This window comes from Amblyomma mixtum, chromosome 6 (assembly GCF_055824585.1).
Source record: "Amblyomma mixtum isolate Tamu chromosome 6, ASM5582458v1, whole genome shotgun sequence".
NCBI classification, from domain to species: domain Eukaryota; kingdom Metazoa; phylum Arthropoda; class Arachnida; order Ixodida; family Ixodidae; genus Amblyomma; species Amblyomma mixtum.
This window is the reverse complement of record NC_143017.1, coordinates 131,510,692-131,536,283: the sequence shown is the minus strand read 5'-3', so window position 1 is coordinate 131,536,283 and position 25,592 is coordinate 131,510,692. Positions and strand designations below refer to the sequence as shown.

At 48.4% G+C, this 25,592-nt stretch overlaps 2 protein-coding genes across 3 annotated transcripts in view; one reads left to right on the top strand and one right to left on the bottom strand.

The window, feature by feature from the left end:
• LOC149340418 (nephrin-like) overlaps nucleotides 1-25,592 on the top strand; it is a 620,707-nt gene that overhangs the window by 51,110 nt on the left and 544,005 nt on the right. The gene's annotated exons all lie outside the window — the stretch shown is intronic.
• LOC149340419 (uncharacterized) lies at nucleotides 16,603-22,046 on the bottom strand. The gene is made up of 2 exons (XM_089550024.1): nucleotides 21,012-22,046; nucleotides 16,603-16,728 (listed from the first exon to the last, which is right to left on the bottom strand). Exons 1-2 carry the CDS (start codon nucleotides 21,969-21,971, stop codon nucleotides 16,603-16,605), a joined length of 1,086 nt encoding a protein of 361 aa, XP_089406150.1. The 5' UTR covers nucleotides 21,972-22,046.

Genomic DNA, 25,592 nt, shown 5'->3' with positions numbered 1-25,592 from the left:
TTCCTTTTTCTTTCTTTCTCTATTTCTTTCTTCCTTTGTTTCTGTCCTTCCTTCTTTCCTTCTTTCTTTCTTTCTTTCTTTCTTTCCTTCTTTCTTCCTTTCTTTCTTTCTTTCTTTCTTTCTTCCTCTCTTTCTTTCTTTTCTTCTTCCTTTCTTTCCTTTTTTCTTTATTCCCTTCTTTCTTTCTTCCTTTCTTCCTTACTTTCTTTCTTCATTTCTTTCTTTCTATTCATCCTCGTCAGATTTCAAGATCTTTTAAGGCGCCACATTTTTCATCGCTCTTTGCTCACGTCAGTTGCTCTATATCGCCGCTCATCAGTCTTTGTACGGAGCGCACAAGTCCGAGCTTTGTAAGGAAGCACTGTTTACGGGCGTCGTGGAGCGTTTGCTCCAGTAGCCGTCTCCGATACGTTGCCGCAATCCTCCGCAGTGCACGCAATTGATATGGCGGAGCGCTCCACCGGCCTCGTTGACATGGAAGATCCATCTGAGACGGAGTGTCCTCTCAGCCTCCTTCTGTCGGTGCCCGGTTCGGACAGTCTTTCTTCAATCAGGTCGCCGAAGCCCTGCCGCATCCTTCAGATGGGAGGCGGAAGGAAGAAAATGAGCGAGGATGCCCCCCCCCCCCGTGCGTGCGTGCGTGTGTTGGACGTGGGTGTCGGGTGGTGTGCGCCCGAACGTCCGTCCTTTCTCCTGCCAGCGTCAGCCTGTATTAGAACCCCTCCCGAGGCCACCTTCGTTCGGAGAAAGGAAGAAACGGCTCCCGTTGGGATCGCGCGCTACCGAGAAATTGGGAGATTCGAGAGCCGTCCTTAATGAAAGCCGCTATAGTTCTCTCGCGGCCCACTCCGGCACGAAACGAGGGTCCGAGGTCCGGAAACTTGGTAGCACGAAAAACGGAAAAGTTGCAGGCTGCCACGTAACGAAACTGCAGGAAGGAAGGAAGCAGAGGCTTTCTCTCGTTGGGGATAGTGATGCCTTTGTGACTGAGATGGGAAGACAGCGAATGAGAGATTGGCCGCTAAGGATGCTGCCCTTGTCATTCGTTTCATAGCTAATATCGCAGATAAGCTCCGCCGTACAGCACCTTCCTTTTCTTTACAGGCGGAGGTCGTGGACGGAACTCTTTCAAGACTGCCATAATTGCTAAAAAAGAATCCAACCATCCCTTTCTTAAAGAAAGTGATTCTGCTACGGTCGTGAAGCATGTACAGTATGAAGGTGCGATGAATCTGTCTCTTATCAAGAAGTACACAGGTAAACAAATTCATTAAGAAACTAACTTGCATGGCATAATGGGCAACACACTGACCTCCCGATCACGGAGTACTTGGCTCGATTCCCCCTACACCCGAAATGTCTGGCACTCTTTCTCGATCACACGAATACACACAGCTTAGATTCCCGTAAGTATGCTAACTTTCTGTTCCCAATCCGAATAGCATTCTGACTGGTCAGCATATGAAAGCATCATGTTGAATTTATACATTTTAGAAGTGTGAAAACCCTGTACGTAGTTATCGCTGTAAAAAACACAGGGTGAACCATGACTGAATTTAAACGGTTCGCATGATATCATTATGGAATAATTCGCTTACTACACCACCTTCAGCAATAAAACACTTCAATAAATGGCTTTTACGAAACGCAACCACTTACAGTAAGTGCGGTGTGAGCGTTTAAAGTTTCGTTCTTTTCCAACAGCATTTTATCCGTTGATCAATGGAGATTGAAATTCCCGTAATGTTCAGGCGACTGTGAACGGCAAGCTGTTGCTTGATACGCGAATACACCTAAATGAGGGTAGAAGGGAGTAAAGCTGTCGTCTAGCGCACTCCATTTTATGAAAGGAAGTTCGCTAGAGGACAGCTTACCTCGCTTTTCACTCTTTTCTGCTTAGAGTGTACGGCACGCTCTCGCCGGATATCTAAGGGCTGACGTGCCGGCGAATGTCAGCAGCGCAGTCCGCCACGGCATTATCGGCTTATTACCACGAATGAGAACGTAATAATAAATATTTACTCACTCACTTTCACGCAGTTAAGTGCACGTGTTGTGCGGGTCAGCCCCTGATGCGCTTCCGGGGTGCAGCAATCTCACGTTATAGCTACAGCAGCGGTTTATGGCCGCGAACGCGCAGACCACACGCGTTACGAGGACGGTATAAGACGAGTAAATCTAATAGCAATACCGTTAATGCGTCCACGCCTTTTCTTTTTCTCTTTTTTTTTTCTCTCCGGAAGAAATACATTATTCAGGACTCGTTCGGCTTCGGCCTGCTTTTCTTGCCCACCGCGGCGTTTTTTTTTTCCCGTGCTCGGGTGCGCGAAACGTAATCGGTGGCAGCGACGCAGCGCCACGTCCCGATTAGCGGCCAAGCCTCTCCGAGCACAGTCTTGGACCGAGTCTTGGGCTACAAGCCGCGGCGGCTCCCGGGAGTTCTTCGCGTCCAGTCCATCGCGGCGCCGGCTCAGACTCAATCGTTGCCACCACACGTCGTCTCTGCTCCTCCTGTGGAGAAGGGATGAGGGGAAGGCACGGCGGATAATGTTCGTCGCTACCTCCAAGAGAAGGGCGAGAGGATGCGGGGGAGGAGGATAAATCTGCGGGCCGTTATTGTCTGCGCGAGAGGACCACGAACAATGCGGGCCGCTGCGACCAACCGCTGCCTCCGCCGTCGTCGGGGACGCGCACACGCGCGCTAGAGAGAGAGAGTGTGAGGCGCGCTTCTTTGTGCCGTCTTGTCTCGCGGAGACTTAGTTGCACGAGGCCGGTCCCGGAGAACTCCTTTCTCGCCCAGCCGTGTTCTTATAGTGGCCGTCGTCGTCTCCGTCATTGCGCAGCTAAGGCCTCTGCGTACTCGAGAGCTCGCGGTGGCTGGCCCGGACTTTTCTTCGGCGCTAGGGAAACGAGGGGATTCGCATGGCGGGAATGAATGGAGGAGTGTCCGCGAAAAAAGGAATGAAATGAGGAGGGGAGAGGAAGATATAGCGCCACTGCCGATGGCTTCGGTGACCGGCGAGGGACTGTCGCACCAGGCGCACACGAGCTATGTGCACCAGCGCACACAGCCGTTGCTGCTGCCCGGCTGAGCGCGCTGGTTCGCGAAGTGTTGATGAGGCGGCGAAGCGGCCTGCGGACGCTCGATTACACTCGACTGATCTTTTCTCTCTTTTTTTTTTATTCCCTTTTTGCGCCGATGGGCTCTCGCGTCACATTTTTTTTCTGCTTTCATTTTCTTGGTTTGTCTCCCTCTGTACAACTGGAGAGCCCGCCTTTTTCAACTTTCAGTCGTCAAACGCATGGAGTATGCTCCCAGCATCCAACCGTTTAACGCGCTTATGGCGTTCTCTAATGAATGCTTTTTCTTCTATTATCAAGGTGGGAGCAAATCATCTCCATCATACTTCTGTCTGACCTCCAGCCTTCTAAGGTTCGAGGAATATAGCACAACATCAGGGTTGAAAGAAAAAAAAAAAGCCCTGCCCGGGGCCTCTTAGCATTTGTATTTTTCTTGCTATGGAGCATTGTCAGTACTGCTCGCATGGTTGCGCACGCCGTTAAAACTGCGTACACTGGCAAATCTATTTTACGTAGAATTTTCTTTTAGTCAGGGTGTATTTTAAGCAAAGCATTAGTTGCATGGCATCTCAGATAACGACTTGGGGCTTAAAAAATAATGCTCAGTTTTTATTATAAAACAGGGTCGCAGGTGCATACTTGCGTTTGAGAAAACTTTAAAGTTATGCTCGTGGAGGGTAATTTAACCGATTTTCTTTTCCTAAAGAAAAACCTTCGTAACGCACGCCAGTGGAATAACTGTAGGTTTGTAACCACACACAAAAAAAGGAATGTATGTGCTTGCGCGTGATTTATAACTTGGGACTAGAGTAGCTGAACGCGCGAGCGTGAGCGTTTTTTACGTTTGGTAGCGGATCTGCATGCTAGCTTGCCCTCGTTAAGGGGGCAAACTATCACTTCCGTTTTTAATGCTTCTAAAAGCTTTTTATAATGTCCTCTAGGGTTTCGTTTCTCCCTATTTTCATTTATCTACGCAAGCTACTGCAGCTTCATATGGAAATGGCAACGAGTAGAAATAACGCAGTGTATACTCTCTCGTGTCCACAATTTTTATGCGGCTTAGTTCCTTACTTTATGATTAACCGTGCTTACTATTCAGGCACACTTACCGCCATAAGTAAAGTCTGACAGTCCAAACATCAGCGTCTGCGCACCTAGTATTTTCATGAAACTCTGCTGAGAGTAACGACTCGGGCACGACTGTAACTACAATCGGGCAGAATTAGCCAGAGTTGGGAATGTTCTCCCAAAGTTTTCCATAGAGTAGATTTGACTATCTGCTGATAGGATGCCTTTTTAGAGGCAACTGTAGAGCATGACTGCATTACTAGAACTTAATTTATCAGTCATTTCATTGTAGGAGATTTACCAGGTCGTGCTAACATTGAGTGAGGGAAACGAAATCAAGAATATCAGACATTTTTAAATCTTCTGATGTTGAATACAGATATTTTTTCCTCCAATCAAGTGCTGATATTCTGAGCTATTTAGAGACTCGCTAATTAATGTCCTGTTCCTGTTAGTGACCCGTGTTCAGCATAAGCGGAGGTTTTTGAAATGAAGTAAGTGAGCTGATAGTGAAGGTTAATTTATCCATTACGACCTACGTTCAGAGGAAAAGCCTCTAAATTAGCCCCTAATTTATTGCGTCAATGCCGACACAATTGCCCACAAAAAAAAAAAAAAATACACGTGTGCTTTTTCTGTTCGTGTGCTTTTCAAGGGTGTACATATGGATGCACGACCAGTGTTGACAAAAGGAGTGCGCCATGGTAACAGCTTTGTCATTAGATGAGTGGCTACAAACGCCGCCTTTTATTCTGTGAGTAGCAGCGACTTCCTGGCACTATCAAATGGCAGTCGAATGCCCCTAAAAAAATCATTCGTTGAGCCCCTCTCAAAACGCAAGGTTGCTTACACCAAGCGTTGCGTCTCACGCGTTGTTTTATTTTTTTTTCCCGACTTCTACTTTCAGAGCAACAGCAATCAATTCGACCTTAGTCCCAATGACCGTCTCTCGCCTGTTGAAAGCGTTGGAACTGCATTAAAGGGCGCGCCTGCGTCACGACGCTTTAGACCTCTACTCCGGGCCGCGTTACGTTAACAGCAGTTGTCAGCTGTCAATTGAACCTGCTGGGGCACTCCATCCGGTCCCCCACCAGCAATCTCCGCTTGCACGCTGCAGAGATTGGGCAACGCGCCGGCTGGCGACGTCGAAATCGTCGCTGAGTGCATCCCCATCTTATCGCTGCTCTAAAAACGAACATGGAAGGGGTAAACGCAGAGAGCGACTACGGGGCCTTCAGCAAACCCTCTCCCCCCCCTCAGCAGCACCGACGCGTCAAGCGCACATGTGTGATGCGCTCTCTGGAGCGTCTCGCGCCTGCGATAGGCGTTTTTGGGGGCCGGGGGCACTGGTAGAAGCAAGGGCGTTCATTCCTCTAGAGCTTTACTCAACATAATGTTCCTTCAAGTAGACGCTACAAAAGAAGAGAAAAGGAAGTCGGAAGGGGGAGGGAAAAGTGGGAGAAATGACGAAGAGAAGGGACTGTGCAGAAGGAGGGAGAGATAGAGAGAGAGAGAGAGAAAGTGAAAAATGCGGCACTGAAACGCTGGCGTGCTTCTCGCGGCAGGCTATCGTTAGAAAGCAGAGGAGTTCTCCCGCGGTTCCTTCTTCCTCCCCATCCTCCCCCTCTCCTCGCTTCTTGCGTCCTCCGGAACAGGCTGGTTTTAGAAAACGCCGCCGGAGCGTGGTGCCGCCGAGGCAACGGCCTAATTGGAACATACGTAGATCGCTCTCGGGAGCAGCCGGGGCTCAGTCGAGAAAAGCTGCGCGATGAAGAAGGGGAGGAGGCCGCCTCGCATTACACCGCTACGCTACTCTCCGGAACCGAGGGAGGAGAAGCAAGGAATGGGGAGAGCACAGGGAGCGGAGGTGGCTTTGGAGGAAAAGAAGGAAACGGCTCCCCCCCGCTAGAACATCGTGCGCTCGGCGATTTTTGCTACTCGGATGGCCAAGCCTGGAGCCTAAGAAGCATAGTGTGTCAGGCACAATGGACGTCCTTCTAATGGCGTCGCTATCGGCAAAAAGGCAAGGTTAATTAGTGAAATGCGAGGGCGCCGCGCTGCGCGCCTCCGCGGGCGTGCCACCCGCGCGGTCCGTAGAGAGCTGACGCGGGTAGGAAAAAAAAGAAATCAAGGCTTAGATGAAGTCGGGACGCAAGGAAAGCTTGTGGTAGAGAGTCGCATCCTCGGCTCGGCAACCGCGAGGGAACTTCGCACCCCGCGGCAAAGTGCTTGACACTCTTGACTGCGCCTTTCCTTTCAGGTTGATATTCTGGTTCTTTCAAAAGACAGGGGACAGCAGGCAGCGAAACGAGTCCCCAAAAGTATTCGCAGTCTCACGTTCCTCTTTTTTTTTTTGTTTTCTGCTGAAAGCCACTCCCTGAAGGCTGAAGAGGGCAACAGAGCCTGCTGCATTTTAGGGAACTGTTACTTTGTTTTGCCTTCTTTTTTCGTCTTGTGAGGTACTTAGTGTACTTGTGACCGGCCCGAAACTGTTGATTAATGACATCATATGATATCATTATGTCAGTTGCGGCATAGGAGAGCGCCTTCTTTCGCTGTAGTTCTCTCCGTTCGACCGACTCACAGATGTCTACATAAGGTGTCCTTCGAAGTGATACTGCAAGTACAAAGCAAGTTAGAATGAATTGATGTATAATGAATACATTTTTGCCAATTCATTTATCTTATCTCTAGATTTTAATCGGTGCTCTTTGGTCAGGTTTTTAATGTTGAGAGTGACATCAGTTCCACATTCTTGAGAAACGACAAAGCACACACACAAAAAAAAAAAAAACTTTGATTTTCGGTCTTTCAAACTGTCACTCTTTTGCTGAAAACTAAAGGTACGTTTGGTTCCATGAGTCACTGCTTTTGGTTTTTCAATCGCGGGAAACAGTGTCACAGAGTCGATTTCAACCGTTTTCGTACCATCGATTGCTTGTTAAATGAGCAGGAGTCTGTCGCAAATCGAAGGAAACCTGAAGCCACTCTCAAGGCTGCAGGTAAATTTTAGGCATTACGTAGTACCAAACGCATGAGCAGATGCCAACTGACACCGGATTTCAGTGTGAGTTTGTCCTTGTCATTGCCTTTGCGCTTAAGCACTCACGAATTGTTGGGCTACTTCAAAATACACCACCTGCTTTTCCATAAGCAAACTAGGTGACGTTCCAGCTACTCTCACAGTAAAGAAAGGCGGCACTTCATTTGCCAGCAAGATAGGCCGCGCGTGTTTTCAGTTAACTAATGTTAAGGAATGACGAACGAGTCTGTAGAGAAAGACTCTCTAGGAACGTCGACGTATTTTGAAACAGTGGAGACTTTATAACTGTAGGGATGCAATGTGCGTGGCCGATGCCCGGCGAGAGGTGTTAGACTCAGCGGAAAATGTCAAACACCCCGTTGACATGCGAGACTCAGTGAGTGTTTGGGTGAAAGCTGTTTGGCTTCCACTCTAAACAATTTACGCTTGATATATACCTGGAGTAAACAATTCCGCAGGCCAATAACATCAGGTTTTTATCTTTTCGACGTTGGAAATAATTAATAATAGCTGCATGGCGAGAGTGGGCTATCAAAAGACGTACATTGAGGCTAGAGGTAGCCTCAGGTGTCTTATATCAACTTGAAAATGACGAAACATACGCTAACGACACATTGGGTGTTAATTTAGTTGGTGAGTGCAAGCATCTACGTGACTGAAATGGGCTTGCGGCTTGCTCCATGCGACATGTGACATGCACCATGCGACATGCATCATTTGAGTTGTGTCATCACATGTGACATGCGTCATATGACATACATCATTTGGCATGGGACATGCCACATATGACATGCGACTTCTGCTCCTGGTACCAAAAAAATGTGTGCACTCTTTATGAACGACCAGAAATTCAAATCTTACTATTATTACGTTCTATGACTGTTATATCATTGCTTCTTTGGTTTATGCAACCCCTTTCACAGCAGCAAGGTCTCAAATGTCGAAAAATGGCCCCGAGAACTGCGCAATACTTTGACATATGCCATAAGACGCACTTTCATGCGTGTGCAAGGGACCAACTTGTGTCTGTTTTAAGGATTCACGATAGGTGTCGTGTCATGAAGGAGGGCTCAACAAACATCGGTAACGCCTCTTTTCCTTTGGGCCAGTAGGATATAAGAAGCCTCACTAAAAATGTCAAAGCCTATTCGGTAATACCGGTTATTTTAATAAATTCCTGAACAAAATCATGACATGAATGCAAGTGCTTCAAAGTTCATACCGCCTCCTCTTCTTTATTTGGGCTTAGGGGGGAAGGGGACGGATGGGAAGGGAGCATTAGAAGCGCTGCATTTTACGCAATACAGCTTTGAAGGCTTGACCGGCTTAATACTGTGCCGAATTATTTACTAAATTTTGCGTATTTTGTGCCCTTAACTTCGCGTGTCTTTGCCTCGGACTCTGCTGGTAATAAATAGCTCGCAGAAATCTTTTGATGGCGCCGTTCTTCGGAAAGTCCGCTATCTTTTTTTTTTATTTTCTTCACTGGGCGCTTTGCTAGTAAGATCAAGAAGGAAAATTTTGTTATGTTCAGAGTAGCGATTACGCGCTCACCGCCTGACGAAAAAAAAAATAAAAGCGATGGAAATGCGGGGGGGGGGGGGGGGGGGTGTAGAGAGATCAAAGCACTACGTTCAACTTGCTAGCGATCGATCACCGCTTGAATTCAATTCACCGTGTTCATCCCTTACCATGTTCTTAACTCTCTTTTTCTATCAATTTGGGTGCGCTTTACGCCACGTGGAACGCTTTTAAAATGTATAAACGCCAATTTCTAACCGTAATTTTGTACCATTTTCTTTTCCTTCACCGTAAAATCGATCAGTTGAGTCCTGATTACCGTGCTGTCTTGACTTTCGCGTTGTTCGCCGTTTCTGACCTCAGGCCATTCTTGCATGCTCCGCGAAGCCTAAACTTTGAGCCCAAACGAAATTTTATATGAGAGAAGATATAAGACTCTCGAACTTCTTCTGTACGTTCGAAGGAAAACCCTCGCAGAGAAACTAGCCTTGTCACGCTTTTCTTTTTTTTTCTGTTTTTACCGCTGAGGTTCGTTTGTACACCCACCTACATACGTATGTACATTTTCCTGCTACTTCTCAACCGCCCGCAAGTAAGCCACTAGAGGCAACGATTTCCGCTCAGTATTACTCGCGTCACACTGTGGAAATCAAATTCCTTTTGCAAATGGTAGCCAAACCTTAGTGCGTCCGGTAAAACTCAGACTCCGCAAATCATGACTTTCACCGCTTTGTAATAGTGAAAGCAAGTTAGTCAAGCGAACCTTACTTTGTGAGAGAACATTGAAATTCACCGAAAATCTTTCATTAAGCAGGTTTAAGAAAACACTGAAGGGATTATTCTTAAAGGAAGACTAGTGTGTTATGTTTTCATGTTTTTCTTCTTGTTTTCAATTTTATGTTTCATGTGCTTCAAGTTCGATAGTTTACATGTATTTCATGTTTGGAAGTGTTTTGTTAACATGTATTGCCAGTAGAAGTTGCTGCACTTATTCTTGTACTCCGTTCCTGTACATATTCTTGCACTGTAAAAAAAATATAATAAGGGGGTTGGGGGATACAGTTTCATCTAAGACATTTCTCTGCATGTAAACTCTGCTGTACACTCTGCATGAGTGTCAAACCGCTGCTTGCCACAGGGTGGCGTGACCTCGTCAGGCACTTTTCCGCCTTTTGTCACGTCCCCCAAGACAATAGTTATGTATTATTGTCTTGAATAAAAAATGATTGATTGATTGATTGATTGATTGATTGATTGATTGATTGATTGATTGATTGATTGATTGATTGATTGATTGATTGATTGATTGATTGATTGATTGATTGATTGATTGATTGAGTTAGGTGGATAGACAGCCTAAGCTTCTTCTGAACAGAAAACTTTGAACTGTAGAGTAGGAGCCAGGTTGGTCGAGAGAGTTTAAAATTCGGATTTCACAAAAGAAAATGCGTAGGGGCACCGTGTTTTCCTTGTATGTATGAGATTTCGCTCTTTTTTCTTTGATGCATCCCGCACTCTTAAGAAGAATACACCTATATGGGAGTAAAAAGAGAGTAAGCTGCCCTTAGCGCACTGCCTAGGATAAGAGGCAGAGCGCTGGAGGACAGTTTACTCCCCTTTACTCCTTTCTGCTTAGAGTGCAGTTAGCATAGGCAGTGCCCTCCGTACTAGTAACAATCAATGCTCTGAGAGACCCGACTTCAAGGAAACCAGCGGATGCTTCGCGGCACTGCAGTTAAGGGGAAAAAAAGAAGTGGTTCAAAAGTAAACTCTACAGAGGCACCAAGTAAAGTAATACGAACAAAAAGTCATTTGCACAGATTAATGAGGCTTCGTTCTAGTGGCACAACACATCTCCTTAGAGTTGCAACGTCCGCTTCCCAAGTGGAGAGGTCACTCTGCAGGGTTAAACAGTCGCGTTGCAGAAGAGTCGGGTCGTGGGGATTATACACGGTCCACGGAGCAAAATGGAAACAGAAGGGTGTCGAACGCTTTCCCGGCTGCCCGCCTGTCATGAAGCAACGCGCCGTCTCTGTGAAGGCTTGTTAGTCGCGCCCTTTGCTGAGGCAACAATGCCGATTGGGCAAGTGGCAACCGCGTCAATAACTTTGACGCTTTTCGGGTCACTTTTTGTTTCACTGTCCAGCGTTTTTTTTTCCCTCCCCACTGTAGTTTCTCTCGTGAACAGCCTCCCGAAGAAACTAATGAACGCACACAGTATCCCCCTCTCCTTGGAGCCGCTTTCTAATTAATTGGCGCTCCCTTTTGGTGCGTCAGTCAAAGCGAAGGCCCCTCGAAAGGAATCCCGGGCGTGAACAGCTAGCTTCCATCAACAGTGCAAGGCACAAATAGCCAGCAGGCGCGGACTCGGTGACGGAAAAAACCCAAAGAGAAACGCCGTCAGGACAAGAAAAGCACAAAGAGCAGCTGAGACCGATGCGAAAGGGCGCGAGGGGACCTGCGCACTATCTGACGCCCAACGCTACTGTCGATGTCTTTTTGTGCCACTGTGAAGTACGTGGTGACTCATCTCGACCGTGGGAGGTGGCGGCGATGGAGAGACACTCCGAAGAGGCCGACCTGGCTGACATCCCAACCTCTATACGCAAGCAGGCCAGTTCGGCTCGGGCTAGCTCGGCTGTCGGCAGTGAAAGGCAGTTAGGCCATTATGCACGCCGGCAGAGGGTGCCCGGCCGAGGGCACTTCCGGCTTGAGGAGGAGAGGGAACACCGCTGATCGAAACAGCCGGCCGTCCTTCCTTCCTTCCTTCCGTCCTGTGCCTACCCGCACTTGCGTTCCCTGTTTCCTGGAAATGAGCAACGGTCTTCCGAACAACCACCGTGTCTCTCTTCTATTTATTTCGCTCATTTCCCCAAAGGGATAGCCCTCCCTTGCTTTCCCCGGCAGTCTGCCTAACCCCTCTTTCTTTTTTTGCGTAGAGCTGGTACTCTCGTCGCACTCGCTCTTATCTTTCCCCGTTGGTTTCTTTTTTGGCCTCATATAGCGCACGCTTACCGGGAACACGCGTGGCCTTTGAAACGGGAGATGCCTCGTCGGTCGAAGCTCAGCGTGAACCTTTTCCTTGCCGCAATTTCTCCTGCGTCCCGTCACTGTGCACACGTTTCGATACAAAAGGCCTGCAAAGACGATAGCGAGCTTTTTGGGGGCAGCGAAGCGGCGTTTCTCTGGTTCCATAGTCCTGTCCATCTCTGCTCTTGTTAACCTACCACTCCTCTGCATATTCTGTTACGATGTCGAAAGGATTGCACTCCTTCTTTTTTTTTTTTATGCCGTTCTCAGAATTTGCTTTCCAAAGAGTGCTTCAGATTTGCTACATGCTGTACGTGTTGCAAAAGTTGTGCACATCAGATTTTCAGTGTACTTGATAATATTTATAGTTTTTACGACGGAACTGTATCGGATTTTTAGAGAACATCAATGTTAGCTGCTCGGTTAAATAGCTGCTTTTTAAATGAAGCAATAATTCCAGCACTTTCTCTTCCGTACGGCATAAAATGACCACTTTAACAGAGACGACTTTGCATTCGTGAAGCACTTGAATGAAACCTTTGTAATAGCGTGTCTTTTTTTCTTTACGCTGATCAACTTCCTTATTACGCCAGTCGAGTTTGAATAGTAAACATGCAACTTTGTGATTTGCTATTGGCTTTGCCTATCGTAGTAGTCAGAGAGTCCAAGTCAAAAGCATGGTACTGCACGTAGTGGTGACTGCAACCGGGAGAGCTGAAAGACAGTGAAAACCGCCGCGGTGGCTCAGCGGTTATGGTGCTCGGCTGCTGACCCAAAAGACGCGGGTTCGATCCCGGCCACGGCGGCTAGAATTTCTTTGGAGGAGAAATTCTAGAGGCCCGTGTACTGTGCGATGTCAGTGCACGTTAAAGAACCCCGGGTGGTCGAAATTTCCGGAGCCCTCCACTACGGCATCTCTCATAGCCTTAGTCGCTTTGGGACGTTAAACCCCGTAAACCAAACCAAACCGAAAGACAGTGAAGGTGGCGTCTAAACAAAGCAGTTTATTTAGGCTGACTTGCGCCCACAATGGACTGAATCACTCGGCGGTGGGGTAACACCAAGCGTGTTCGGCGGTCTTCGAACAGAATGCTAAACGCTCTCGGCCGTGCTCAGTTTAAAGCTGATAGCGAACTTTCGAGATAACGCGTGCAAAATTACAACACTCTAGAACAATACAGAATCGACTCCGCCTGGATGCGATCAATCGAGATAAATCTGGTCGCATTCATCGCAAACAAAGAAATAAATCGGCGTGCCGGCAGCATTGCAGAATGAACGAACACTACAAAGATTCGCGGGAGTACAATTATAAACAAACCTGCTACACAATAGATATCTGAGCTAGTTTTCAGCATCTGAACATTCGGAAGAAAGCTAGATTATAGAGTCCTACAATACTCCTATTGAACACACTATTGAAGGACTCTGGCGAGGCACTTTAAATTGAAAGTGAATTCACAATAAACGCTACGAGTTACAAAGGTGCACATTTACCAGAGGCATTATCATGGGCTTAGCAGAGTATAGTCGCGACTATAACAATACGGAGCACGCTTCGGAAATCACTCTTCTCACGCCTTACCTAACGAAAATAGAATGTACTGTCGGGGACAAAACTCTCCAGGACGCGTCATCGGGAACCGAAGCTGAACGCTTTCTGATCAGCCGCTGGCTGGAGACTACACTTGTTGAGGTGAAAGTCGGACTCACGTACTATAATGTGTGCTAGTGATGGCAAGTGATAGCTATAAAAGATTGCAGCTATTAGCCAAAATCACTTGTCGCGCATCCTGGAAAATATTTTCCCGCATAATACTTTATGTATATGCTAACACATGCTTGTTACGCACGCGTATGTACTTGACAAAGTGTCACAACTTTTCTACGAAATGCGCGAGAAAATTTCAGACGTCGAAGTTTTCTCCATAATATGCAGGCCGCACCTCGACAACGATAACACACAAACGGCTTAACAGAGTAGACACGGCAACGTCTGCAGTAGTCAGCGGCTCGCTAAATAACCATTGAAATTGTCGTTAGTGGAAGCTGGAAGGGGTGAAAAATGCGTGGATTCTTTAGAACGAGCAGTTCAAAAATGAATTATGCATATATATTGGCTGCCTGCGCTGTATACACCGAAAACTTCGGAATGCGGGAATTAAGTCGGATACAAGTTGTTTCTCTGTGTACGCATTCTGCCCTAGGCATGGTAGGTCTCTTCTTATGCAAATTGACACTGAAAAGCTCATGCAAATGCTGCCAGGATGCGTGTGCAAAGAGCGCCGGAGGCTTGCCTGGAGTGAACGAGCAGTGCAATGCGGAGCTAGAAAAGCAGCGTCTTCGAATATTAGCTCCGTTGCATGGCTTTAAAGAGCCTATTATACTTGTGCTTAAGGAACGCACACGCACAAAAGCACGGACGCAGATGCACAGGCCCAAAAGCACCTTTACAGCCACCCAGCAGCGTGAATCAAGTATTACTTTCTTTCATAGGAAGCGCACTGCTGTGGTGGTATGCCGGTTTTGTTTTTTGAAATCATGCGCTTATGCTTGGCTATAAAAACAACCCCACACGACCAAAGAGTCCGTTTTGCAAGAGTAACGTTCGGAATGTTCATCTTCTAATTAATATGAAAGGACAGTTGAAAGTAGCAACGCGAACAATCCCGCAAGCCTCTTGCTGCTCGGTTTGAACTTTCTGCAGAGCTAATTAGTTTAGTGATTAATGTTTTAATTCTTCATGCATCCAATATTCAACTGGCTTCCAACAAAACAAAAGAACCACGGCACCGCCTGTCGTGAACAGCATTCTAAACACTGCCTGCTTATCTCAAGATCGCAAAAAAGAGGATATATTAAAGAAAAGAAGCTTACTACAAATTATTCAGTAAGCTATTCTTGCCAAATACTCGTCAAAAAACTTAATCCCGAGTATACCGAGAGATGCGGCAACTCTTTTGATAAAGATATTCCCTCAACTATACTGCAGATGAGAAAGCAGCAGATGAGAAAGAAGTCTGAGCCAAACATACAATGCTTGTATCCGCCATGCACCCTGGCCAATCCCGCGCCTTATGTGCCATTAAGACTTTGGACATCATAACCGTCATCATCATCATCATCATCATCATCATCATCATCATCTTCGATGTTCTATGTCTCCTGCTGAGTTTGAATTCAATAACTGGAAAACACTTTGAAGAAGCACACTTCCTTCTGATTTTGACCGCAGAATATGCAAGTGTTGGTCAAATGTTTAGGGGAATCCCCCAAGGTGGAGTAGATTTGTAATAAGGGAGTATTTACTCTGACATTGGGGGATTCCCCTAAACATTTGACCAGCACAGTTCCCACTTCGAGTTATTGATCAATTAGCTCTCGCCCTACCATAAGCTTGCAGTCCCGGTTAGCTCAATTGATAGAGCGACTGCTCCGGTGTAGCGGTGGTCCCGGGTTCGAACCCCGGACCAGGACGAATTTTTGTTTAACTACGAAGTTTCTGAGAAAGCTATCTAGCTTTCCTTTGTAGCCGTATGACTGCGCTTGGGTGGATGTGAATGAGTTAATAATCCGTTATTACAGATTATGCAAGTGTTCTGCTTCCTTTTTATGCAACTGATTTCTTAGTATTGAAAATTCCTTGTGTTTTTCCTGATTACAGTTGTCGCCGCATTATTACGACTACTATACATCGCACAGTAGTGCCACTTTATTATCATTTCAAAGCAGCTTTAACTGCAATCTTACTGCACTCTATTTCCAAACCGGCCTATTGTTGTCTTCTGTGAATGATGAAACAAAGGGCTCTCGAGAGCACTGGTTGGTTCTACTGGCACCGAAGACATGGAAGATCGCACACGTGTGCATGCCCGGAATAAGGCGAATTATTTTTAAACTCCAGCTTGGAAAATAATTAATTCTTTAATAGAATGCATGCTTAGATGGCAACGTGTTTACCATATTTTCTTCTATTCTTTCTACTATTATAAGTAAAAGCGTCATGCTTATCAGCAGGGATCATCAAGCAGTGCTTCCCCAAACGCCCGCCAATTTCTCCGAGGAACATTCCCGAAGTTGCCGGGCTTCAAAGACTGATCATGCTTGTATGCCGTGCCAACAATCTTTTCCAGCGCACCTCCACATGACCCCGAATTTTTAGCTAAATACTAAGTAAAAGAAAAGTGCCTTCATGTAGCAGAGTTCCTCATGCCAGAAGAATCCATTGCTTGGCGTTCAAGCCTGTCGTCATGCGTTATGCTGCAGCACATAAACCATGATTGCAACGCGGCGGAGGAGGCAACCATTAGCCCGAACTTCCAGACACGCCACCGCCAAGGCTTCAGCTGTGCTAGGAACAACAATAGCGAGAACACACATTCAATGCGGGAACAGTGAAACGAGAACGAAAGATACCGGCAGCGAGAAAGAACAGAGCACACACGCCAGCATTCACGCGAAACCAGCGAAAAGAGAATGGAATCGGCGAGCTGACCAGTAGTATATGAAAGAGGAGAAGCAAAGAAACGCCGCATGAACGTAGAGAGACCGAGTGAGCCACGCCACAACATAGCCACGGCCAGCTGCGCAAACAACGAACAGGTCGAAATCTCCCCGCAGTCAGCGCGCACGCTTCTAGCCGAGAAGATTCTTGCGGGATTCTTCCTCGCGAGCGGGCTTAGACGGCGGCGGGCTGCCCAAGGAGGCGCTCGATCCGTGCCCCGTGAGCAGCGCCCATTAGCTGTTCGGTTTCTCGCCACACGTACAGTTTCGCTCGCCGATCGGGCGGCCCCTGTCGGTGCCACGGCTCGACCGATGGAGCCACCGCGTTTCGTGTTCCGCGCGCCACGGTGATCCCCTCACTTGCCGGCTGCTCCGCATCCTCCGAGCGGCCCCTGATTCGTTTGCGGTTCGCTCGCTACGGGCACGTCTGAGCTTAGGGACTTCTGCCTGGCTGACTCGTTGTGCATGGACCAGCGCTCGCACTGTGGGCGGTCAAGAGAGTTGACTGCGGGGCTCGTGCTTACCAGTGCGTGTCATTGTGTGTGCGTCGGTATACGGGCGACTTGCGTCGATCGACCTAACTAGGCTAAATTCTGGAGTGTGTGCCTACTTTAGTGTTTGAACGTGTGCGCGTGTGCATTCAATTCCGCTGAGATGTTATGCATGTTTTTTTTTTTCGTAGTTCTGGTAATGCGTGCCGGTGTAGACAGTGAGAAGGCAGCCTAATGTTGTGAAAGGAGAGTCATTGCGAACATGGTGCGCATTTTCCGACCAATCGGCTGGTGAAGGATGTTAGAGCAAAGTGCCTGTTGTGACATATTGTTACAGGTTCTATTTACAAATACTATTTACAAGGCAGGTCGAGAAGAGCCTGGTGCGCCGGCGGCAGGATACTGGACTTTCTCTTCTTCTTCCAGCCGCCGCACGTCTTCTTTGTTCCTAAGAGCCCATGCGCAGCACGTGACATTTCCCCGTTCGCAGACGAAGCCCTCTGGGCCAGTGAATCAATCGGGATCCCGAAAGTGGAATGGCTTCAGCCGTGCGACATGCACGACCTGGGTTGTCCTTGAGCGGCGTCCTTGCGTTGATTGGGGAGAGATGACATAGTTGAGGTCATTGAGGCGAGCAACAACGATGAACGGGCCTGTGTAGTGGGATAGCAGCTTTTCTGATAAACCACGCTTGCGTAGGGGCGTCCACAACCATACAACGTCACCGGGCAGGTAGGAGACATCCTTGCGCCGGCGGTCATAACGCTGCTTAGAGCGATGCTGTGATGCCAAGGTGCGTATCCGGGCAATCCGACGGGCTTCTTCAGCGCGGCATAGAGTGTTGGCAATAGAAGGCTCGGTGTCCAGAGAGAAAGGTAAGATGCTGTCGAGGGAGCTTCGAGGCGGACGGGCATAAAGGAGGAAGAATGGGCTGTAACCAGTTATTTCATGCCTCGACGTGTTATAGGCGTATGTAATGAAGGGAAGCACGTCGTCCCAGTTCTTATGGCGGGAATCGACATACATGGCCAGCATGGTCGTGAGTGTCCGATTGGTACGTTCAACCAGTCCATTAGTCTGGGGGTGGTACGGCGTCGAGTGGCGAAAATGGCATGAACTAAGACGCAGAAGCTCTTCCACAACGTCTGCCGTAAACTGGCGACCGCGGTCACTGATAACAACTCGAGGAGGGCCATGCCGGAGGATGACAGCACGAAGAAGGAAGAGCGAGACCTCAGCAGCGGTGGCGCAAGGTAGGGCGGCGGTCTCACAGTAACGGGTGAGGTGATCAACGCACACTATAATCCAGCGGTTACCGTTGGACGAGCGGGGAAACGGGCCGAGCAGATCGAGTCCAACTTGTTCATATGGCGTGCTTGGAGGTGGCACAGGATGCAGGCGTCCAGGCGAAGAAGTCGTGGGAAGCTTGAACCGCTGACACTGCACGCAGGTGGCCACGTAGCGCTGAACCATATGACGCATTTTTGGCCAGTAAAAACGTTCTTTGATGCGGTTAAGGGTCCTGGCAAACCCCAAGTGCCCAGCCGTGACGTCATCATGCATTGCCTGCAGAACAGAGGAGTACAGAGTAGCCGGAACGACGAGGAGAAAGCGCGCACCTCCAGGCGAGTAATTCGTTCTATAGAGTAAACCGTCGCGAATGCAGAAAGGGCTTGCGGATGTCGGGTCACGGGCTTCGGCAAAAAGCGGCGCCAAGTGCTGATCCTTGCGTTGTTCCGTCTGGAAAGTGCCAAGATCTGGAAACTCTTGGGAAACGGCAGCGAGATAGTCGTCGAAGTTTTCATCATCGGAAGTAGTAACCGTGAGCGGCAGCCGCGAGAGGCAATCTGCGTCGGCGTGTTGGCGGCCACTTTTGTAAGACACTTTGAAGTTAAACTCTTGGAGGCGTAAAGCCCAGCGGGCCAACCGACCGCAGGGGTCGCGTAGATTGACCAGCCAGCACAGAGAATGGTGGTCTGTGACGACTGTAAAAGCACGTCCATAAAGGTACGAACGAAACCGTTGTACGCCGAAAACAACGGCGAGACACTCTTGCTTTGTTACAGTGTAATTGCGTTCCGACTTGCTGAGGGTGCGACTTGCATAAGCGACAACGTGTTGATTGCCCTCATGGCGTTGGATAAGCACAGCACCCACGCCGATGCCGCTGGCGTCAGTGTGGAGTTCAGTCGGTGCTGTCGGGCAGAAATGACGTAATATTGGCCGCGAGGTGAGGAGAAACTTGAGCTGCCGAAACGCGGAGTCGCATTCGGGAGTCCAGTGGAAAGGGGTGTCTTTCTGCAGGAGACTTGTAAGCGGGTAGGCTAAATCAGAAAACTTGGGAACGAAACGCCGAAAATATGAGCAAAGTCCTAGGAAACTCCTGAGCTCTTTCACTGATTTGGGTTCTTTGACACTGCTTACAGCTGCAACCTTCTGCGGGTCGGGTCTGACGCCATCCTTGTCAACGAGATGACCAAGCACAGTAATTTGGCGTTCACCGAAGCGACACTTCTTCGAGTTCAGCACGAGGCCCGCTCTCTCTATGCAGTCTAGGACAATGGCTAAGCGGCTGTTATGTTCGGCGAAGGTCCTACCAAAAATGACAACATCGTCCAGATAACACATGCAAACTTGCCACTTCAGGCCACGTAAAAGCGTATCCATAAATCGTTCAAAAGTGGCAGGAGCGTTGCAAAGGCCGAAAGGCATAACATTAAATTCATACAACCCGTCAGGTGTCACGAATGCTGTCTTCTCTTTGTCTTGCGGGTGCATCGGGATCTGCCAGTACCCGGACCGTAGATCCACCGAGGAAAAGTAGGAGGCTGAGTGGAGGCAGTCAATGGCATCATCAACGCGCGGGAGCGGGTAAACATCCTTCTTTGTGACAGTGTTAAGCCGGCGGTAGTCGACACAAAATCGCCAAGTGCCATCTTTCTTTTTGGCAAGGATCACTGGAGCAGCCCACGGGCTTGAGGATTCCTCAATGATGCCGCGGTGCAACATGTCACGGACTTGCTCATCAATTATCTGACGTTCGGAAGGCGAGACGCGGTATGGCTTCTGTCGAATCGGCTGTGCAGATCCAGTATTGATCATGTGATGGGTACGGGAAGCTGGAATCGGCGGTGGTTGGTCGCGACCAAAGTCAAACACGTCAGCATGCTTCATAAGAACGGCCACTAGTACCTGGCGGTCGCTAGTGGGTAGGGATTTGTTGACCATGGCTAGGAATTGAGAGTCGCTCAGATCGCGGCGTTTAGTTGGACGAGACACGTTGTCAGTGATCGCGGCAACTGGTACAGAAAAACGTTCTTCAAAGCCAGCAAGTTTTAAACCACATGGCAATACTGCAGGTTCGTTGGAGTGATTGACAGTCCAAAGAGTGGCATGGCCCTTGGTCACATGGACGACGCTGCGGGGTACTAGCACACTTTTCTTTGCACAGTTAAGGGAACAAGGTTCCACCACAGCATCGAAGGCATCAGAAATCGTGCTCGAGGACACAACGGGAACGAATATGGCAGACATTGCTGGAACGACGGTATCTTCAGAGACAGAAAACACTTGGGCAACCACTGGCGAGTCTTCTATGAGAGCTGACCGAAGGCCAGGACTTAACGATATGCCACCACTGCGGAAGTCGAGAGTAGCGCCGCACTGGTGCAAAAAGTCAATACCGAGGATGATGTCATGCGTAGAACGAGGGAGCACCGTGAATTCAGTTCGGAACATGTGGCCAGCGATCACTACATTCACAAAACAAATACCAATCGGAACCAATGATTCTCCCCCTACACCCCGGAATATAACAGCACGATCCCAAGCGAACATTATTTTACGACCCAGGCGGTTCTTGAAAGTTGAACTCATCACTGACACCGTGGCACCAGTGTCCACTAAGGCCATGACGCAAATACCGTCCACTAAAACTTCAAGGCGGTTCCTTAACATAACAATGGGCAGAGGAATTGGCACTATCGATGATCCGGCGACCGCACCTCCATCGGCCGCACACGCTAGTTTCCCGGGGACGGTGGGGAACGACGTTGGGGAGAAGGCGAGCGGCGAGAGCGGTGCGGAGGTGGAGTCAGACTTCGGTCAGAGGCAGGGGAGTCGTTCCGTGGTGGCGCGTAACTGGATGGGCGCTGAGACGATGTGAAGACACGGTCATGAACAGGCGCATTGAAACTGGGGCGAGGGTATGACCATTGGCGCTGGGAGCGGGAATACTGGCCCCGGCGACGGCAGAATCTAGAGATGTGACCGACCATACCACAGCGGTAACAAAGTGGTGGGTCGGGGGGGCACTCGGGATAACACTCCTCGTAGCCAGTGTCGAAACGACCATCGTACTCCGGCTGCCGCAGGTGGCGTTGCGGACGAGCGGGCGCCCTGGGGCCGGGGCGGGTGATCCGGGGAGCGTCGCTGTAATCAATGCGAGGAGCACTGGTAGGGGCCTGGCCAGACGAACTCCAAGGGGAGGAGCGGTAGGCGGGAGCCGCCTGCAGAGAACAGCTCTCATACGGGACCTCACTGCGGCGCGCAACATCTTGATGCCGGGAGAGTTCGTCACGCACGATTTGACGAATGACGTCAGGGAGAGTCGCCGCATTCACAGGCTCGTGGAAATCCACGCTGGCGACGGTGGTGACGTTAGGCAGGCGACCGAACTTGGGAGTAATTCGACGCAGTTTTAGAGCTTCAAAGGTGCGGCAGTGCTTGATGATATCCGTGGGCGAGTCTAAATTTTCTTTACTAATAAGAAAGCTGTAGACGTCCTCTGCGATGCCCTTGAGGAGATGACCAACGCGATCTTCGTCGGACATACTGGGATTAACGACTTTGCACAGCTTCAAGACCTCTTCTATGTAAGTCGTGCAGGTCTCTCCAGGCACTTGCGCTCTCTGAAGCAAAGACTGCTCAGCGCATTTTCGTTTGGCAACGGTATCCCCGAAGCAGCTGCGGAGCTCTTCCATGAAGCGGTCCCAACTCGTTATTGATGCCTCATGGTTTTCGAACCAAGTTAGCGCGGTGCCATCGAGAAAGAAGACGACATTGGCCAGCTGAAGAGTGGCATCCCAGCCGTTGTATTTGCTCACCCGCTTGTAATTGGTGAGCCAATCATCCACGTCTTCGCCAGCCTTCCCGGAAAACGTCCGCGGCTCACGGTAGTGCTGCCAAGCGGGCGTTGCTGCGCCGGTCGGACGTGCGTCGGCTTCCTTGGGCATTTGCACGGGCAACGGTGGCAATCCGGCGATTCTTCGGCTGCAGCGGTTGCGAGAGGGGTCCGTGGTGATCGACCCCGCACCTGCACCACACTGTTACAGGTTCTATTTACAAATACTATTTACAAGGCAGGTCGAGAAGAGCCTGGTGCGCCGGCGGCAGGATACTGGACTTTCTCTTCTTTGTTCCTCAGAGCCCATGCGCAGCACGTGACATTATTAGCAATGAGTGCGCTGCTGTCGTTTGTGTTCGGGCTCTCTTCTCAGAGTGGATAAAATTGAGTGCCTAAGGAGAACAAAAGTAAATCGCTGATTTCGTAGGATTGCAGGATCATACGTACAAAGATGCGGCGCTAACACGCATACATTTATTTGATTCAAATAAGAAAAGTTGTGTTAATAAGTCCGGGAACGATTTAATCATTTTCTTTTAACACTTAGTTTATAACTCAGAGCCTTCGACTGCGTCAGCCGAAACTGTTTTCTGCAACTTCTGGCGCGTTCCTTGATGCTATAATTGGTCTTAAATGCGCGCACAAAACAAACACACACATTACACCAGCTAGAAAACACAAGAATTGAATATATGCCTTCATGCGAATTTCCTGTGATATAGGTACAACAAAAACAGCGCTACAGAGATTTAGAAGCCCGAACAGGCGTTCATTGATCAGCTCTGCAATCTAGGAAACCGCTACCGCCAGCGGACTCAAATGACTATTACTGTGGTCACGCCATCGCATTTCACGCCACTACAGCGCAGCCGAGGTGGGATATTCAGCAGTTCACGCAAGCTCTGAACGTGTGTCTCTCCAGTTCTCTCCCCCTTCCCCCCTACCCCCTCCCAGACCCTCCCCAACGTGTTCTCTTTTTCATACAGCCAGGCCAGCGTTTTTTTGTGTCTGGGTGACGTAAATCTCTCCGAACTAGCGTGGGGCACATACTTAATGGACGAAAAGAAAGAAGGAAAGAAAACGATGAAAAAGAAAGAGAGAAAAGAAGGAATGATGCAAAAAAAGACCGCAAACGATTGAGAGGAACCGAAAATGTAAAACAAAAAGAAAGAAAGAATGAAATAAAAAAAGAAAGAAAGAAAGAAAGAACGAAAGAAAAAAGAAAGAAAGAAGGAAGGAAAGAAATAAAGAAGGAAGGAAAGAAAGACGGAAAGGCAAAAGGAAAAAGTGGAAGAAAGGAAGGACAGAAGAACGAAAGAAAATGAAAGTAAGGAAAGAAGGAAGGAAAGGAAGGAAAAGAAGGAAAGAAACGAAGAAAGGAGGAAAGAAGGAAGACAATGTTGCAACACGAAATTCATGCGCAGAAAATATTCCGAAGAAAAAACGGCTGAGGCTTAACTTGGTTAAGCCTGGAGAATGCGAAGCATCATCGTGTCGCGTAATTTGGAGGCGCACAACCACAGCGACGGCGCGAGGTGGGCCCCCGTTTCTCCACTGTCGTGACGTCATCGTGTCACGTAGTGTGACGTCATGTATCACGTGATTTGGAGGCGTACAACCACAGCGACGGCGCGAGGTGGGCCCCCGTTTCTCCACTGTCGTGACGTCACCGTGTCACGTGGTGTGACGTCATGTATCACGTGATTTGGAGGCGCACAACCACAGCGACGGCGCGAGGTGGGCCCCCGCTTTTCCACTGCCGTGACGTCATCGTGTCACGTGGTGTGGCATCATCGTGTCACGTGATTTGGAGGCGCATAACCACGGTGAAGGGCTGAAGTGGTAGCTAAAGTAGTATGCTTCGCATAAAAGAAGAAAACTAAATGCGGAAGTAAGCGGTGCAAGATGAAGCGGCACATCTGAACTGGCAGTTTCGTGGCAATCACAGCAAAGCGACGACCTGAGAAAACGGGCTGTCAGAGGCACCGATTTCATTCTGTATTTTTTTTTTTTCAGTTCTCTTCTCTCGCAAAATAAATAATAATGTTGAGCGACGTTTGGCACGTTTTCCAGGCAAGGGAGAAAAGAAAATCTGTCAAAGGAATGCGACAGGGTTGTTCGCTCACCGACCAGTTATAAAGTTGCTCAATCACGGAGCACGGTGCATGCTACCGCCTACGCCTGCCTCGCTTCCGTCAGACGCGAGGTGTGGTGACAAGAGTGGCCGCGTCACAAACTCTCATGATGTAGTAACGACTTGGGCTTACGCCTCGCCTTGTCTGTATTTGGCAGCTTTTGACATATTAGTTTTCACTCACTCACAAGTCAATGATCGGCCATGCTAGCGTCTGTGATGACAAGGCCAATCTGTTTGTCGAGTAGAATACTTTGCCAGAGCACCGAAAATAACACTGCGAGAGATTTTTGGAACTGTTCGGCGCACCATAAAGTCATGAGTTTATTGTCTTTCTGGAAAAACAGGTAACAAAAGAAAAGAAACACAATGAGAAAAACCTTTGCAGTGGAATTACAAACTCAGAGCAAATTAGAGTATACGCTTTTGGACGGAAAATAAAATAGTACAATGATCAAAAGTAGACATGTTTCACGTCCCAGTCTCATTGCAGCTTTCAAAACAATTAATCGCAGTTTATTTTTGAACACAAGGCTAATGGAAAAGTACTAAAAGATATACGTTCTCACGCTTATCCGTATATCTCTTCAGGAGGATTACTGAAGTAGCAACACGGAACAAACCTGTATTGAGAGCTGTGCGATTTCTCTGACGGGATGATATTAAAAAAAAAATGTCAAAAGAACGCTGCACGGAAGCCCGTGCAAGACGTTCCTATTTGGATGCCTACGACAGTGGGTCGTATCGTTGCATATTAAATAAACTTTTTTAGCTAAGCACGGCTTCGAGGTCTACGCCAAGACTTACAGGCCCAACAAGCCTTAGTCGGGCGCGCCCGGGCAGCGGCAACCGCTACAAGGGTCCCAAACTAGGTACCTCCACCTAGTGCTTGTAAGGACTAGTCCCTTACGGTCTTATCCAGCATACCTCCTGTCCCTTATTAATAAATGTTTTCACCACCACCACCAAGCGGAATCCTTTTTCACGGGAAATGTATGTGAGTTTGTAAAGTTCATCGGTATTCTCAACGGAGCTGTGTGCGAAACCTGTCGGTCCACTACTGGCGCAAAACAACCATTACGACCTTCTTCAGCTAGGGCACACTGGCAAGCGACGAAAATAAAACTGCGCTTCACGATATAAAGCAGGAATAATAAAGGGAGAGCAGAAAACAAAAGAAGAAAACAAAAGAAGAATGGTTCTTCCCTATAAGAATAATTCCCAAAACGCGGGATCACTCTTGAAAAAACGCGGGACACTACAGATGGTTTCCGAATGAGAAGTAGGAGCTTAAATAGCAGTAGCTGTAGCAATAGTTATAGTAACGAAGCTAGTTGGGGAGTAGCCTTCCAAATTAAATATGCCGGCTGGTGACAGATGAACAAGGATGACCATAAAGATGGAACGACAGTACGAAGTGCGCTGCTGATGCTTCATCTTAAAGTTCATTCTTGTACAGATACAAAGCGTATTCAAACATTTATCCGGTGGCGTTAAGAATCAATGATGTAAATAAAAAGAAAAGACAGAGAGAGAAAGTGACAAAAATAAAATAGCCACTGACGGTGCGAGTGGGGCTCACGAGAGTATTCATTT